General features: G+C 31.5%; 1 protein-coding gene across 2 annotated transcripts; it reads left to right on the forward strand.

The window, feature by feature from the left end:
- Positions 1-5,983: 5,983 nt before the first annotated feature.
- LOC143063625 (uncharacterized) lies at positions 5,984-13,886 on the forward strand. Of its 2 annotated transcripts, XM_076235854.1 has the most exons (5): positions 5,984-6,120; positions 7,562-7,621; positions 8,091-8,141; positions 10,803-10,884; positions 12,523-13,886. In XM_076235854.1, the coding sequence occupies exons 1-5, from the start codon at positions 6,066-6,068 to the stop codon at positions 13,835-13,837; spliced, it is 1,563 nt and encodes a 520-aa protein (XP_076091969.1). In that variant the 5' UTR covers positions 5,984-6,065; the 3' UTR covers positions 13,838-13,886. The 2 variants fall into 2 exon arrangements, with proteins under 2 accessions (XP_076091969.1, XP_076091970.1); XM_076235855.1 differs by lacking the exon at positions 8,091-8,141.
- The last annotated feature ends 261 nt before the right edge of the window (positions 13,887-14,147 follow it).

The following is a 14,147-nucleotide window of genomic DNA, read 5'->3' on the forward strand; positions in this document are numbered from 1 at the left end:
AGTATTGATGACCAAATATTTCTCAAAGTTTTGCCAAATAAAACTAAGGTAATATTTTCCTGATGTAGAAAAGCCTTTGTATTTTAAACATTTAAAGTTTTTGTTAACAGTTAATTCATAATTATGAACATATCAATGATAATTCAAGTCAACACAGAAGTACTGCCTACTGGATATAGTTGTTTGTATTATGCCTAGTGTAAACATATACACAAAAATTATATTTTAGACTGTTTTCATGCTGCTATGTTTGCTATTTGTATAATTTAAACTTAATTAATTTGCGAAATTATAGCCTTTTCTTCAAAATGCAATATAAATAAATAAACAAATACTAAGTATGATGCATATGAGCATGCATGTAAGGCAAATCATGTTTTGATGATGATGATGATGATGATGATGATGATGATGATGATGATGATGATGATGATGAATGATGATGATGATGATGATGATGATGATGATGATGATGATGATGATGATGATGATGATGATGATGATGATGATGATGATGATGATGATGATGATGATGTAGTGTTGAGAGGAGGAGGAGGAGGAGGAGGAGGAGGAGGAGGAGGAGGAGGAGGAGGAGCATAATAACGTTTTTGTTGGAACTGCAAGAAATCCGTTTGCCCTTTTGATGAAATTTAAAACCCGTTGGAAAATTATACTATTGTGCAATTTGTATTATTAGTTTGATAGTACGCTTATGACATAATACGATATATATATGGGGTCAGTAAATTCCATATGTGGTGAAAGTGAAGTTGACTAGTGCTTAGAAGTAGCCTTTCATAGTGATCAAGTCTTCGATACTGTTAGTAGTAAGAACCTACTTCATTGTTCTATACGAAAAAATGCCAGAAATAACAAATTATTTTTTTTTTAATTTATTTCAATAGTTCATCATAAATTTCGTCGTCTGTTGAAAGCTTTAAATGCGATTTTTCCTCAACATCGTATTATTTTCAAATTGACTTAACACCACTATTGATCGTATATTGAAATAATTCCCGTATAATTATAATAATAACCTAGTATGGAATATACAATACACGGTCTCCATGCGGTTGCTTTTTACTAATCATATTCCTAAATATGTATGAGGGGGAGGACAAGGGGGTACCCTTCTCCCTTCTCCCACCCCTCTTCTCCTTCCTCCTAACCCCGTTCTCCTTTCTCCCATTAGAATAAAACATCTCCTTTTGAGATATTTTTTCTTGAAATATTAGAAATTTTTTTAAAAGGAGAGATATTTTATTTTTTCTCCTTTCTCCAACTTTTTCTCCTTTCTCTTAGCCTTCCTCTCCTTTCTCCTACCCCTTTTCTCCTTTCTCCCACCCCCTTTCTCCTTTCTCCTACCCCCTTTCTCCCTCTCTCCCTTACCCCTGTCCTCCCCCTCATGTATAGGAGGTAAAATAGTGGTATTAAAAGTAACAGTATACAAACATTGTTTATCTTCAACATAATATTTGTGATTATCTGTATTTGTTTTTTTTTTAGTTTGCATTCCCGTTGTTTTGAGGGAGAGTAAATATTCATTTGAATAACGATTTCTATAAATATGTATTCATTGAATTATTTCATTTTCATTTTACTTGTATGATCATTATGATATAATAATTATTATGTATATAGTTAAAATAAAACAATTACGATGAAGTCTTTGTAAAAAATAAGACTTGACTATAAATGTTTAGATGACGCCGACGACGGAATGTAAAATCGGTATGTCTCGCTTTTTCGACAAAAGTCGAAATCGACAAAAATTAAGACAAAAAAAACCACAAAGGACATCTTCAAATCATAATGCACGCTCCTCAACAAGAGACAAGGGTTCTTAGTAATTAAACATTCAATAATCTCACAATTATAAATCACATGAATGCCCAGCAGAGTATATGATATGACTTTTGTTATCAACTGCTTACGGTTAATATCGCATGCCTTTCTTTAACTTTATCGTTCAGCATTTCGACGCCATTCTGCAAATTCTGGAAAATCTACTGTTTAGAGAAAAATATTAGCATGTAGAATAAAAAAACTATTAGGAAATAGATGCACAAATTATTTAAAAATGCAAAACAAATAATGCACAATAAATGAATTTCATAAAATTTTATAAAAGTTCTTGTCTGAATGTCTTCTGCTGAAGTATATGATAAAAAGAACATAGCAGGTCATCTTTTTTTTTTTTTTATACCAGACCCCTTATCAGCCCATGATCAAACTCATCCCTCGAGCCTGTCGGCTTACGGGCTGATATGGGTGCTGATATGAAAATTGCCATGCTATAATCTATATTTATCACATTCTGCAAGCTTAATAATGGGAATCTCAATATCCAGGTAGGCGTTTAATTTTCTGAAACATAAAATGATTCAATTTTCACTTACCTAGTTCCTGGCATGCCTTGAAAGTTCTCTTGGTGCGCATGTTTGTCTGTGCTCAGATAAATTGAAAAATATATTCGTGGGTACACCACAAAATCTACTCTCAATACAGACAAACCGATGTAGCTATGATAGTTGATATGAGTGTCACTGATGAGTCTTATGTAGATGAAACGCGCGTCTGGCGTACTGGATTGTGGTCCTGGTGCCTTTGATAACTATTAAGGCATGGCAGGTCCTAGATATATAAAGTTATATGTAGTTTATGTTCATGAAATTTTAAAACTAACCTGGATTTTAATGTGATTTTTTTTCAGTCTGTAGAAGATATACTAAATGTTGTGAGTTGTATTGATTTAAATGGATAATAGAGATACAATCGAGTTCTGCAGGGGGTTCTCAAAAAACTTTCCAAACTCAGTTTATTTGGCATCTCTGCAGAAACGGAAAAAAAATGAGCAGCAAAATCAAGATAAGCCGTACTTGGCACAACTTTTTGGAATTTTGGATCCTCAATGCTCTTCAACTTTGTACTTGTTTGGCTCTATAACTATTTTGATATGAGCGTCACTGATAAGTCTTATGTAGACGAAACGCGCGTCTGGCGTACTAAATTATAATCCTGGTACTTTTGATAACTATTTAATATTCTTTAACTTAAAATGAATTTAAATTTTATATATCTAGGTTCAGTCATGCTTTTAAACTTTTCCAAGTGCATAGGTTCATTTGTACTCATAGTGAAAAAAAAACTTTTTCGTGAAAAAAGACCAGATTTGTAACCATCAGCCTTGAGACTTAAATATCAATCAGTACAAATCCAACGTCCAATGCATGTAGCGTAAAAGGTACAAAATGTGTTTCTTTCACATTGACATGACATTGTGCAATGCCAAAATATTGGTATCGACAGAATGTAGGACCGATAATGTTCCTATGTGTGACTGTCAATACTATTTTGTTAAAGTGCCTAATTAGTCCCCTGTTAGAATAATTTTATTTAAAGGATCAAAAAATTTACCCGATTTGTATCTATATTATCAGGCTCGATGAATAACATCACCGCAAAAATTGGATGTGTTATCCCATTTTTAGGTTTTCTACTGGCACATCCAAACTTCCAAATGAGATGTTCGTATTTATGAATACATTTATTAAAGGTTTTGCTCTAAAGACCTGACTTAACAATTTACTAGAAATACATATTAAAACGTTCGTGAAATCGAAGACATCACCAAATGAACATGGATAGCGAGGACGTTTGGATAGATAAAAAAAGATTTAACATAAGGACAAAAGAACATCACAATAAAAAAAATCAAAGAAAATTAACCATAGGGAACAATGAATCGTCCCTCAATCGTAAATCTGCTAGGTTATCCTTGTATATATCTAAATATCAGAAACGACATTTATGCTGTTTATTTTTCTAATTGATTTATTCAAATTATGTTCCTATGGGTAAATTAGGCATTTTGTTTAGAGAATTCGTGATTTTTCCCGAAAAATTCATTAAGATGTTGAATTTTACCAACTGAATGGGATTCACTGGATTTTATCACAAACTGTGATTCCTAACAAAACAAGAACAGGTCTGCTATTAAAGGTTCGCAATTGGTAAATTAGGAAATTTTAGTTGTGATTAGATTAAATAGAGTCTCCTAAATGCTTTTTCTTAGAGAATTAGCAGCACAAATAAAAGTTAAGATTATAATTCACGGTAATACTAGCGCCGGTCCAGAAAAGAGATAAATCGTGCAAAAGTGCATATTATTTCATCTGACAGAAACCCTAAATAAACAATAAAAATTGTGACAAAAATATATATTGGCAGAGGTATGAAATACAAGATTTGACAGAAATTAAATTACGGGTTATACAATATGGGATATATTGTTTAAAGAGGTGTTAGCGGTTACGATATGAATATATACAAAATTTAATTCGCGTTGACATTTTTCAGCAAACAGTTTGGTTCATTTTTTTTTACAAAATAAGCAAAGAAACATAGCTGATGAATTATTCACTTACAAATGTGAATAAATAATTATTCTACAATATTAAATCAGTATTGATGTCACCTTAAATTTGACCCCTAAACTGGAGATGGACCACGCATGTATTTAGCTGTTAAAAGGGAAAAAATCAACATTGAAAATGAAATGAGGAAGAACCATATCATCTACTGATGCGATCCACAAAACAATCGTTATTTATACAGGTAAAAAACGATGATAAACTTTTAACCTACAGTTACAGTATGAAATCAAATACACCTAGAACAATCCATATACACATGACTGCTTTTTATCTATGTCTATATGCACTTTTTATATCAGGTAATATGACGATCGGTAGTCCTCGGTGATCGTCTCGGTGGTTGATTATATGACGTCTAGACTAAAATACACACGAGATTCCGATACATCTACGACTTTACACATTGTTTATTTCTATTTGAAACTAGTGGTACATGAAAATATGATTTCCATATTAGTTATAATAAATTAATTATGAAAATTGCAGTCGAATTGGTGAATATGACAGCTTATGCCCCTTACATGTATAGTTATTCGACTTAGCACACATCAGTTTGTTATCCATAACAATTGGTGTTACATCATGTTGTCGAATTATTTAATGCTGGTAGTTTGTGTGCAGTCTTTAGAACAGTTGATCGTCGTCTTAATCATATTTTATATATTAGTCTGTTATTAAGGCGTCATGGCAAGCCCGAACATCAGAAACAACATAAACCGTGTTTCTATTAAATAACGTGTCATCAAAATCGTGAAGAGAGCCGTGTTATGACTATGCAATATGAAAGTTCAACTCATAATAATATACGACGAAAAATATTATGGTTGCGTGCATATAATTGCAGCGCATACAAATTACCATAAACAACGTCTCTATTGGTTGCATTGGTTGCATTTCTTTGATGATGTATATGAAATTGATTGACGGAATTTAAAAATGGCAGGAGATGAATATCAACAACTATTGTATGTGTATAAACCTAAATGATGATCAGTGTTTTATTTGTAAATATAGCTATATTATAATAAGGTTTAAAATGAGCTGATGCTACTGCTGGTCGAGGTTTCCTCATCATGTGTAATACCATAACAAATACTTTGAATTTTCAAAATACTAAAGACTTTCTAGAAATAGGTTTTATTAGTTATATTTAGCAAAAACCTTTCGGACTTTTAGGTCTTCGACGTTTTTTAACTTCGTTATTCATGTGATTTCGATGTTTTATTCGAGCAATATGTCTTTTGTAGACAAAACGCGCTTCGGTTAGCGTGCACAAAGTAAAGCCTGGTATCTTTTACATGTATGAGTTTCCTGTTAAATTTAGATAAAATACATTCTGCCCAATTGTGCATGACTTTGGTATAGGGAGTTTATTTTATCGTGAAGATGAAAGAAATATACGATAGGTAAATATTAAATGGGTATGCATTATTGGAGAACTGGTATAATGATTAATAAGAACGCAATAGAACTCAAAAATAATTGTTTACAAGGAAATTAGTATTATTTGTTCAGTTTAGCGTCAATAATTTGCAATACCAGGAAACGACCACTCTTATTAAAATTAGTATGAATATGTTTTGACTAAATATTTCCGTATGACATATCAGTTATACAAATATATGAAAGATGGCGACGGTGTCCAGTTTTCGATGGTGGTTAATAATTTTACAGATTGCATGCTGTAAGTAAAAATTTATTTTAACCTCTTTGTTTTACTATGGACTCTGCAGGAAAGAATTTCAATACTTTATACCATATGGTTACAATCACATATAGCAAGTATTTCTACTAGTTGTTTGCCATTTCTTGATCAATTTGAAGAAGAAGAAAAATCGTTTAATATATTATCAATCAAATCTCATTTCTATAATTGTTTTGGTATTCCCCCAAAAAAATACCCTGACTTCAAATCAAAACGGAAAATTAGAGACCTCTATTATTTCAGATAATGTTACAAATTCTACCGTAAAGTTTCATTGTTGGAAAAAACTTACGCTTACCATAAAAACAGCCTATGGCAATAAAAATCACCATGTCAAGTGTCATGACAGCTTGAAGAAGAAAGTTTTGTCTTTGACGGATGATTTTTTATCTTATTTAAAATAAAAAGTAAATTTATAAAGCGGATAATGACAAGTAGTTACATAAAAAAATTAAATCGGTGTCAATTTGAAATTTTGGAAAATCATTTTAGAATTTTAGGTTTCGAAACTTTCTTGTGCATATTGATAGAGAATGGAGACCTTTCACTTTTTTACAATCTAATTTAAAACCGATCTCTCATCGCTCCCGTTTTCTGATATGTCGCGTTGGAGATCTAACGAAACCCGCTTTGAGGTCACATGTATGTGAGTGACCTCGTAGGTGTGTCTTTTTCGTCTAATGAAAATGAGTCTTCCACGATCTTGAAAGTTTATCGTGAGGTAAAGGGATATAAATCATTTTATTTACGAAGAAATCGCCAGTCAAAAGAATGCATAAACTTTTTTGATTGGCTCATTGATAGGTCGTCAATTCATTTGCATATCATTATAAATTTATAACTTCTAGTTCACTCACATGTGACCTGTTTCGTTAGATCTCCCACCCGACATATCAGAAAACGGGAGCGATGGGAGATCGGTTTTTAATTAGATTGCCATTTTTAATGCATATGATAAGAACACGTATCAATTCCCCCAAACAAATAGCGACTCCATGTCGATTGATATGAATACAATCCTTTGATTAGGATGAAACACAGGAAACGGTGTATAAGAATTATATTGATGTTCTAGACAAATTTATTTATACAAATTGTGACTTGGATGGAGAGTTGCCTCATTGACACTCATACCACATTTTTTTTAATTTAAAATTACATCTGTGAATACGTATTTATGACACAATTTAACAAATTTTAATGAAGAGTGGCAAAAGTACGAGGTAATATTCCAAACAAAATTGTACAACATGTCGAGAAAAAAAAATCCAGAAAATTATTCAATAGGTGCTTTAGTTTGAGCATATACAAAAATGACTGATTTTGTAATAGAAATCAATAAGTAACAGTTTACGTTGCATTTACTTAGACGCAAATATACGAAATTTGTATGTATGTTCATTATGTTGTTAAACTGCAGGTACTGCAAGTACTTCAACAATGGGAGACGAAACTTCTACTGCAAAGTCTTCTGCTGAGAGTAAGTATTCCCAAATATATTATAAACGATCAGGTGCTATCACAATTGTAAATGCAAGATTGATGTATTGTCCTTCTATTCATTTCATGCCTGTTCAAATATGGTATTCACAAGAATAATCTATTCTAAGGAAAGTTTTAAATGGTGTATCAAATATAATAGTATGTAAAAGAGCGACGAAAGATACCAGAAGTACAGTCAAACTCATAAAACTGACAATGCCATGGCTAAAAAAGAAAAAAAAACAAAAAACAGACAAACAGACAAACAAAAGTACACAATATAGGAAACTAATGTAATGTTCGACTTTCTTTAATGTTTTTACATCGCTTTGAACACTTTGTGGTTAAATTTCATTGAGTGTTTTTAAATTCAATTATTCATTAACTCAATCGATACATATTTTCATATATTTTTTTTTTAATTTTCTATTTTCATTAAAAAGTGTACTATTTCAACTATATTTTAGAAAGCATTTGGGATGCTATAGTAACATTCTTTACAAATAAAACTGGAAATCGTGAGTATAACCAACTACTAGCATGCTATCATTTTGATAGTTCAAACACGCCTGGTACCTTCAATTCTCAACCAAATTGTTAAGCGATAAAAAAAAATACTGGAACTTCCTGTTGAGCTTTTCTGGTGAAAATAAAATATATATAGATGGTCGACTTTTCATCAATTTATTGTCAATCCGTGAAAGTTGTCTTAAATAGGATAATTCAACGTCATAGATAACAGAATCAGAGCTTGTCTCGATCATTACTCGGACAAATGAAATTTGAAATGATATCGAAAGGATTTTTTTCCGCAGTTTAGTGCGGTCAGCTAAGTGAGTTTTTGACAAAATGACAATCAGTTAATCAATACGTTATGTATAAATCAGTTTATCATATACTTCGACTAAATAACATATGATTTTTACCGTATTATAATAGCATTAGATTAAAGTATTTTCCATATTTTTCGAATTGGTGCTTAGCGGGCTGATATGAAAAGTTTATCACACGCTTCGATTATCACATGCCTTTCCGTAACGTTATCATATGGCTTTCCGGTGATACTCGGCAAATTCCGGAAAATACACCTCAATGCTACGTTTTCAGTGAAAAACATTACAAAGTAGTGTACAAAACAATTATTTGAATACTGGAAAGTATATTGTGTAAAATAATTAAATTAAATTAAAAAAAAAAATTAAATAAATGCATTTTGTAAGTTTTTCTGAAACATAATTTAGAAAGTTAAAAAAGTTTACTTTTCCAAACAATGTTCATTATGTATATTGTTGAATTATATTTTTTTCGATTCGTCCATATTAAAATGTGTTTTTTTTCTCTCTGTTGATATGATAGAAAGATTTCATATTGAATGTATCAAATTTTAGGTCCGATGTTCGTGAACTTTTTACTCTTTCAACTTCTTTTCGGGAACCACATGGAAGAATCAATATATGAATCTGTTATTTTTCTCTACTGTTGAAGCATATGATAAAAAGATCATAACATGTCATTTTTCATATCGCATATATTATCAGCCCTCGGCCAATATCAGCCCTCGAGCCATGCGGCTCTTGGGCTGATATCGAACCTAGGGCTGATAATACATGCGATATGAAAAATGCCATGTTATAATCTGATAATATATATGTGTTTTTGACAAAATAAAATAAAATACGTAATGTATATATCAGTATTCATCATATACTTAGACTAAATAATATATGATTTTTACTGTATGATAATAGCATTAAATTAACGTAAATTCTATATTTTTCGAATTGGTGCTTAGCGGGCTGATATGAAAAGTTTATCACATGCTCTGACTGTTATCACATGCCTTTCCGTAACGTTATCGCACAAGGCATTCCGGTAATACTCGGCAAATTCCGGAAAATACACCTCAATGTTACGTTTTCAGTGAAAAACATAACAAAATAGTGTACAAAACAATTATTTGGATACTGGAAAGTATATTGTGTAAAATAATAATAAAAACAAACATAAAAAAAATAAAAATTATTAAATAAATGCATTTTTAACAGTTTCGAACATAATTTAGAAAGTTACTTAAAAAAAGTTGTATATTGTTGAATTATTTTTTTGTCGATTCGTCTATATTAAAATGTTTGTCTTCTCTGTTGAGGCATATGATAGAAAGCTTTCATATCGAATGTACTGAATTTGGGGTCCAACGTCCGTGGACTTTCCCTCTTTGAACTTCTATTTGGGAACCACGTAAAAGGATCAATATATGCATCTGTTATTTTTCTCCATTATTAAAGCATATGATAAAAAGATTATAACATGTCACTTTTCATATCGCATGTATTATCAGCCCTCGAGCCATGCGGCTCTTGGGCTGATATTGCACCTAGGGCTAATAATACATGCGATATGAAAAATGCCATGTAATAATCTGATAATATCCTAATCAATATAAACGTATGACAACAGTTTTTACCCTTTTCTTTACGAATATAATTTTACTGAGCAGAATATCTTATAAGGTATGTCCATTTCCATTCTCAATTTTATGTCAAGTTGAGGTTGTCTGGTATCGGTTGTGATATTTTTGAACAATGTATAAAAAATCTTCCAATCTCAACCTGACATACTTTATAAAATATTCAGCTAAATAGAATTATCTTCGTAGAAATATAGAATAAAAACAAAAGGGACGAATAAAAACTTTTATATACTGATATATACATTATGTATTGATTAACTGAATGTCATTTTGTCAAAAAACTCACTTAGCTGACCGCACTAAACTGCGGTTGAAAGTCATTCCGATGTCATTTTAAATCCCATTGGTCCGAGTAATGAACGAGACAAGTTTTTATTAAGTTATCTTTGGCATTATATTCATTTATTTAAGAAAATACTTACAGATTCAATACACTTTTTTCTAGCTTAACCATTTGGCTGAGATTTGATAGTTTACAAGGGTGTCAAAGACGACTCTTTAAAACAATATGAATTTATACAAGACACTATATGTAAAAGTTAAGAACTCGACTGATAGCTCGTTTGTTTTAATACTCAATTTCATAGGCTTACGCGTTTTGCTAACCCGTTATATTAGTATCCATTTGTACACGTTAAAGTACTCCTTACACATACATATAGTTAATACTTTAATCAAATAGTTACAAATTGCTTCATTATAATTTCAGATGCTATAATGTACTTCTCGGCGGGTTTTATGACAGCCGCTTTGATTTTTTCCATTGGCTGTTTTGTCTCAAAATGCAAGAGGTATGTGAGATATTACAATTAATAAACAAGTGAATAACGACAGTTCATGGACGAAGCCAATGCCTTGAAAATCTGAATACTTGTATGCAGATTACCCATTTAAACCGCATTACTAGAATATAATATAGAATGAAATTCAAAACAGTGTGGCTGTGGCTATTGATTGACACATTAAATTCATCCATTGGATGGGACAATTTAGGTGAACGTTTGTATGTAACGACCACTGCTCACTATGTACTTTTTAAAGACACTTAAACTATTGGGTCACCAAAGGTTCTCAACACCTTAATAAAGTATTTCGAAAAATTAATCAGAAATAACACGATGTTTTGATTTATACCAATTATGTAAATCAAAACATAAAGGTTATTCCTGATTAATTTTTCGAATTATTTCATAATTAAAGGCGTTAAGAAACCTTTGGTGACCCCACAGTTTAAATGTCTATCGTAGGTACGTCGTGAACAGTGGTCGTTACAGACAAACGTTCGCGTAAATTGTCCCAGTCAATGGATGAATTTAATGTGTCAATCAATGGCCACAGCCACACTGTTTTGAATTTCATTCTATATTTCAGTATCCAATTATCATGATGAAATCATATCTTGCTTAAAAGATGATTTTGTCCAAAAAAAGCTCAACATCCATAACCTCACGAGTTCCTTATAAAATAAAACGTAGAAATATTTGAGTTTTAAGCTGTGCTTCGTACACAATGTTATTCAAGGAGACAGCAACCCAAAAGCAAAAATAACCAATCAATATCTAGAGGCCAGTGTATAGACTTCAACAAAAGTTAGATTGCTAAGCAAGCTGACAAGCTATAAATCGTTTCGAATGTAAACAAATTGTGAATGAATATACAATATTAATATCAATGTCAGAAAAATATAAACTTTTTTGTATGAGGCTGAAAAACTGGGGGAACCTCGCCCTTCCCCAGTTTTGGCTGAATACGCAAAAGTCTTTTTTTTCTGACATTGATCCAATATTGTTTTTATACTGCAACTTACATTACTATATTGATAGCTATTTCAATTGTAAAACTAATTTCCATCTTATTTTCATCTTTTAAAGAACCCCTGATTGTGGAAAAAAGTTCTATATGATGAAATTGGCATTGCACAAAAAATAGCTGTGTTACTATATTTAGAAAATAAACACACCTATAGCTGCAGTATAAAATTTAAAATGAATCTGTAAAAAGCTATAAAATGAAGCATTCCATTATTCTAATAGCGCTTTCAACATATGCTTATCTTTAAAATGCCCTACAATAATACACATTTAGAAAGTTCAACACAACATACCAGTATCTATATATTGCATAGCGTTTTCTGTACCAAAAAAAAATTATTATAATTGTGTAAGATGCATACTAGAAGTTAAATGCGTAGGACGTGTGTATCTTCAATTTACTTCATCAGGACGAAATATTCAAAAGTTTAGACCAGTGAATAAATACAAAAACATTTAAATAAAACAAACACAACATTGTAAATATTAAAGATTAATATGTGGAGTATACGTCAACGGCGACAGTTCAACGACTAAATATAACTAGCTTTCTAAAAATTATAAATGTACAAATAGGTAAATTAAAGATAGATAATAAATATGTTCAATTAAATATAGGAAAGATGATGATACAGAAAATGCTGAGCTTATCGATGACGAGGACCAAGTGTTTGCATCGGCACACGAAAACGAATATGTTAATGAAGGATCGTTCGAATCTGATCAGAAAAGTTATGCTTACTGCCATATTGACACGGATCAAAAAAGCTCCGATGACTTTTCTCAATCATCAACATCTAAAAAGCGATATAATCGAGAATCGTACGATCTTGTTGACCACAACAGGATAAAATCGTCGTTGTTGAATGAAAAGGAAAATCCTAATCCGTATAACCATGTGACAATTGATATGGAGGTTACCGAATACGATAACGGAAGTTTCCTAAAGCCAAGGATTGAAATTATGGACCCAACATATTCTCATTTATCAGATGTGAAATTACAGGATGCAAATCCTAGTTTGACGACAAAGAAAGACGATAAAGGAAAAAAAGTACACAGGCCAATGGATGAAAAAAACAATTCAAGTAATAAAGAAAATAAAAAACAAAAGACAACGGAAAAAGAAAAGCAGAAAAAAACAGAAAAGAAAAAGGAAACTAAACCGGAAAAAGGAAAAGAAAAAGGAAATCAAAAACAAAAAAAGATTGAAAATGAAACACAGAAACAAAAGAAATCAGAAACAGAAAAACAAAAGAAAAAGCAAAAAAATCCTGAAAAAGAAAAAGGAAAGCAAATGAATCAACAAAAAGAAACCCAAAAACCAAATACGCAAGAAAATGAAGCCTTAAAACAAAAAGAAACAGAACCAAAAGAGAAGATGAAAATCGAAAAGGAACAAAGAACCGACATAATACAAACAACAATGGAAACGGGAGAATATAAAGTCATTAACAATTGTGAAAATGATGAAAAAAAAGAAAAGACAATTGAAAATGACAACGAAAATGAAAATCCTTCAGAGGATAATAAACCAAATCGACATAAATTTGGTTACTGCTTTGTTCAGAAACAAAGATCCATCCCAAATGAAGAAACAGCGCACAAAATAGAGGGATCACAAACTTTTGAAATTTTGTCTGATCAAGATGATAGCTCTTACCAATTAACTTCTAGCAGCGAAGAAAGTAATGAAACTAGTGAAGATTCTACTGAGAGTAACAGCAGAGAATCATCAGTTCCGGGTGTAAGCGATGAAACACCCGGTAATAGCGGAAACGAAACTGAAACCGATAAATTATTGCCACCTGCGATGGCGATAAATATCTTGTATGAGGATGTGTCCGTATCCAAGGGAAACGTCTTAATTGGTGCAATAGTTGAGACCTCTGAGTCTGAATTTGAATCGCAAGAGGAAGAAGGAAATAATTAAACTCGTCCAAGTTTTTCTTTCTGTAAAATTAATAAATGGAATATATGTACATTGGCTCACAACTCATTGAGGCTGCAATATAAAATAATTATTTTATTCATTTATTAGGACAGTACTTTTTACTTTCAAAGTAAATCAAACATACAGGTAGGATAAGGAACATCCTTTTGTGCAAACGTAAAAGTTGGGTTTCATAATCGGGTGTAGTTAGATAAGTTCTGTTGTCTCAAGAAAGTAGATATCGATTTTCGTTTGTTTAGAATGTGTTGTGTTCTTAGAAATATGATGTGTAGTTTTAATTGTGAAATAG

The sequence above is a fragment of the Mytilus galloprovincialis genome, chromosome 2, assembly GCF_965363235.1.
Source record: "Mytilus galloprovincialis chromosome 2, xbMytGall1.hap1.1, whole genome shotgun sequence".
Classification (NCBI taxonomy): domain Eukaryota; kingdom Metazoa; phylum Mollusca; class Bivalvia; order Mytilida; family Mytilidae; genus Mytilus; species Mytilus galloprovincialis.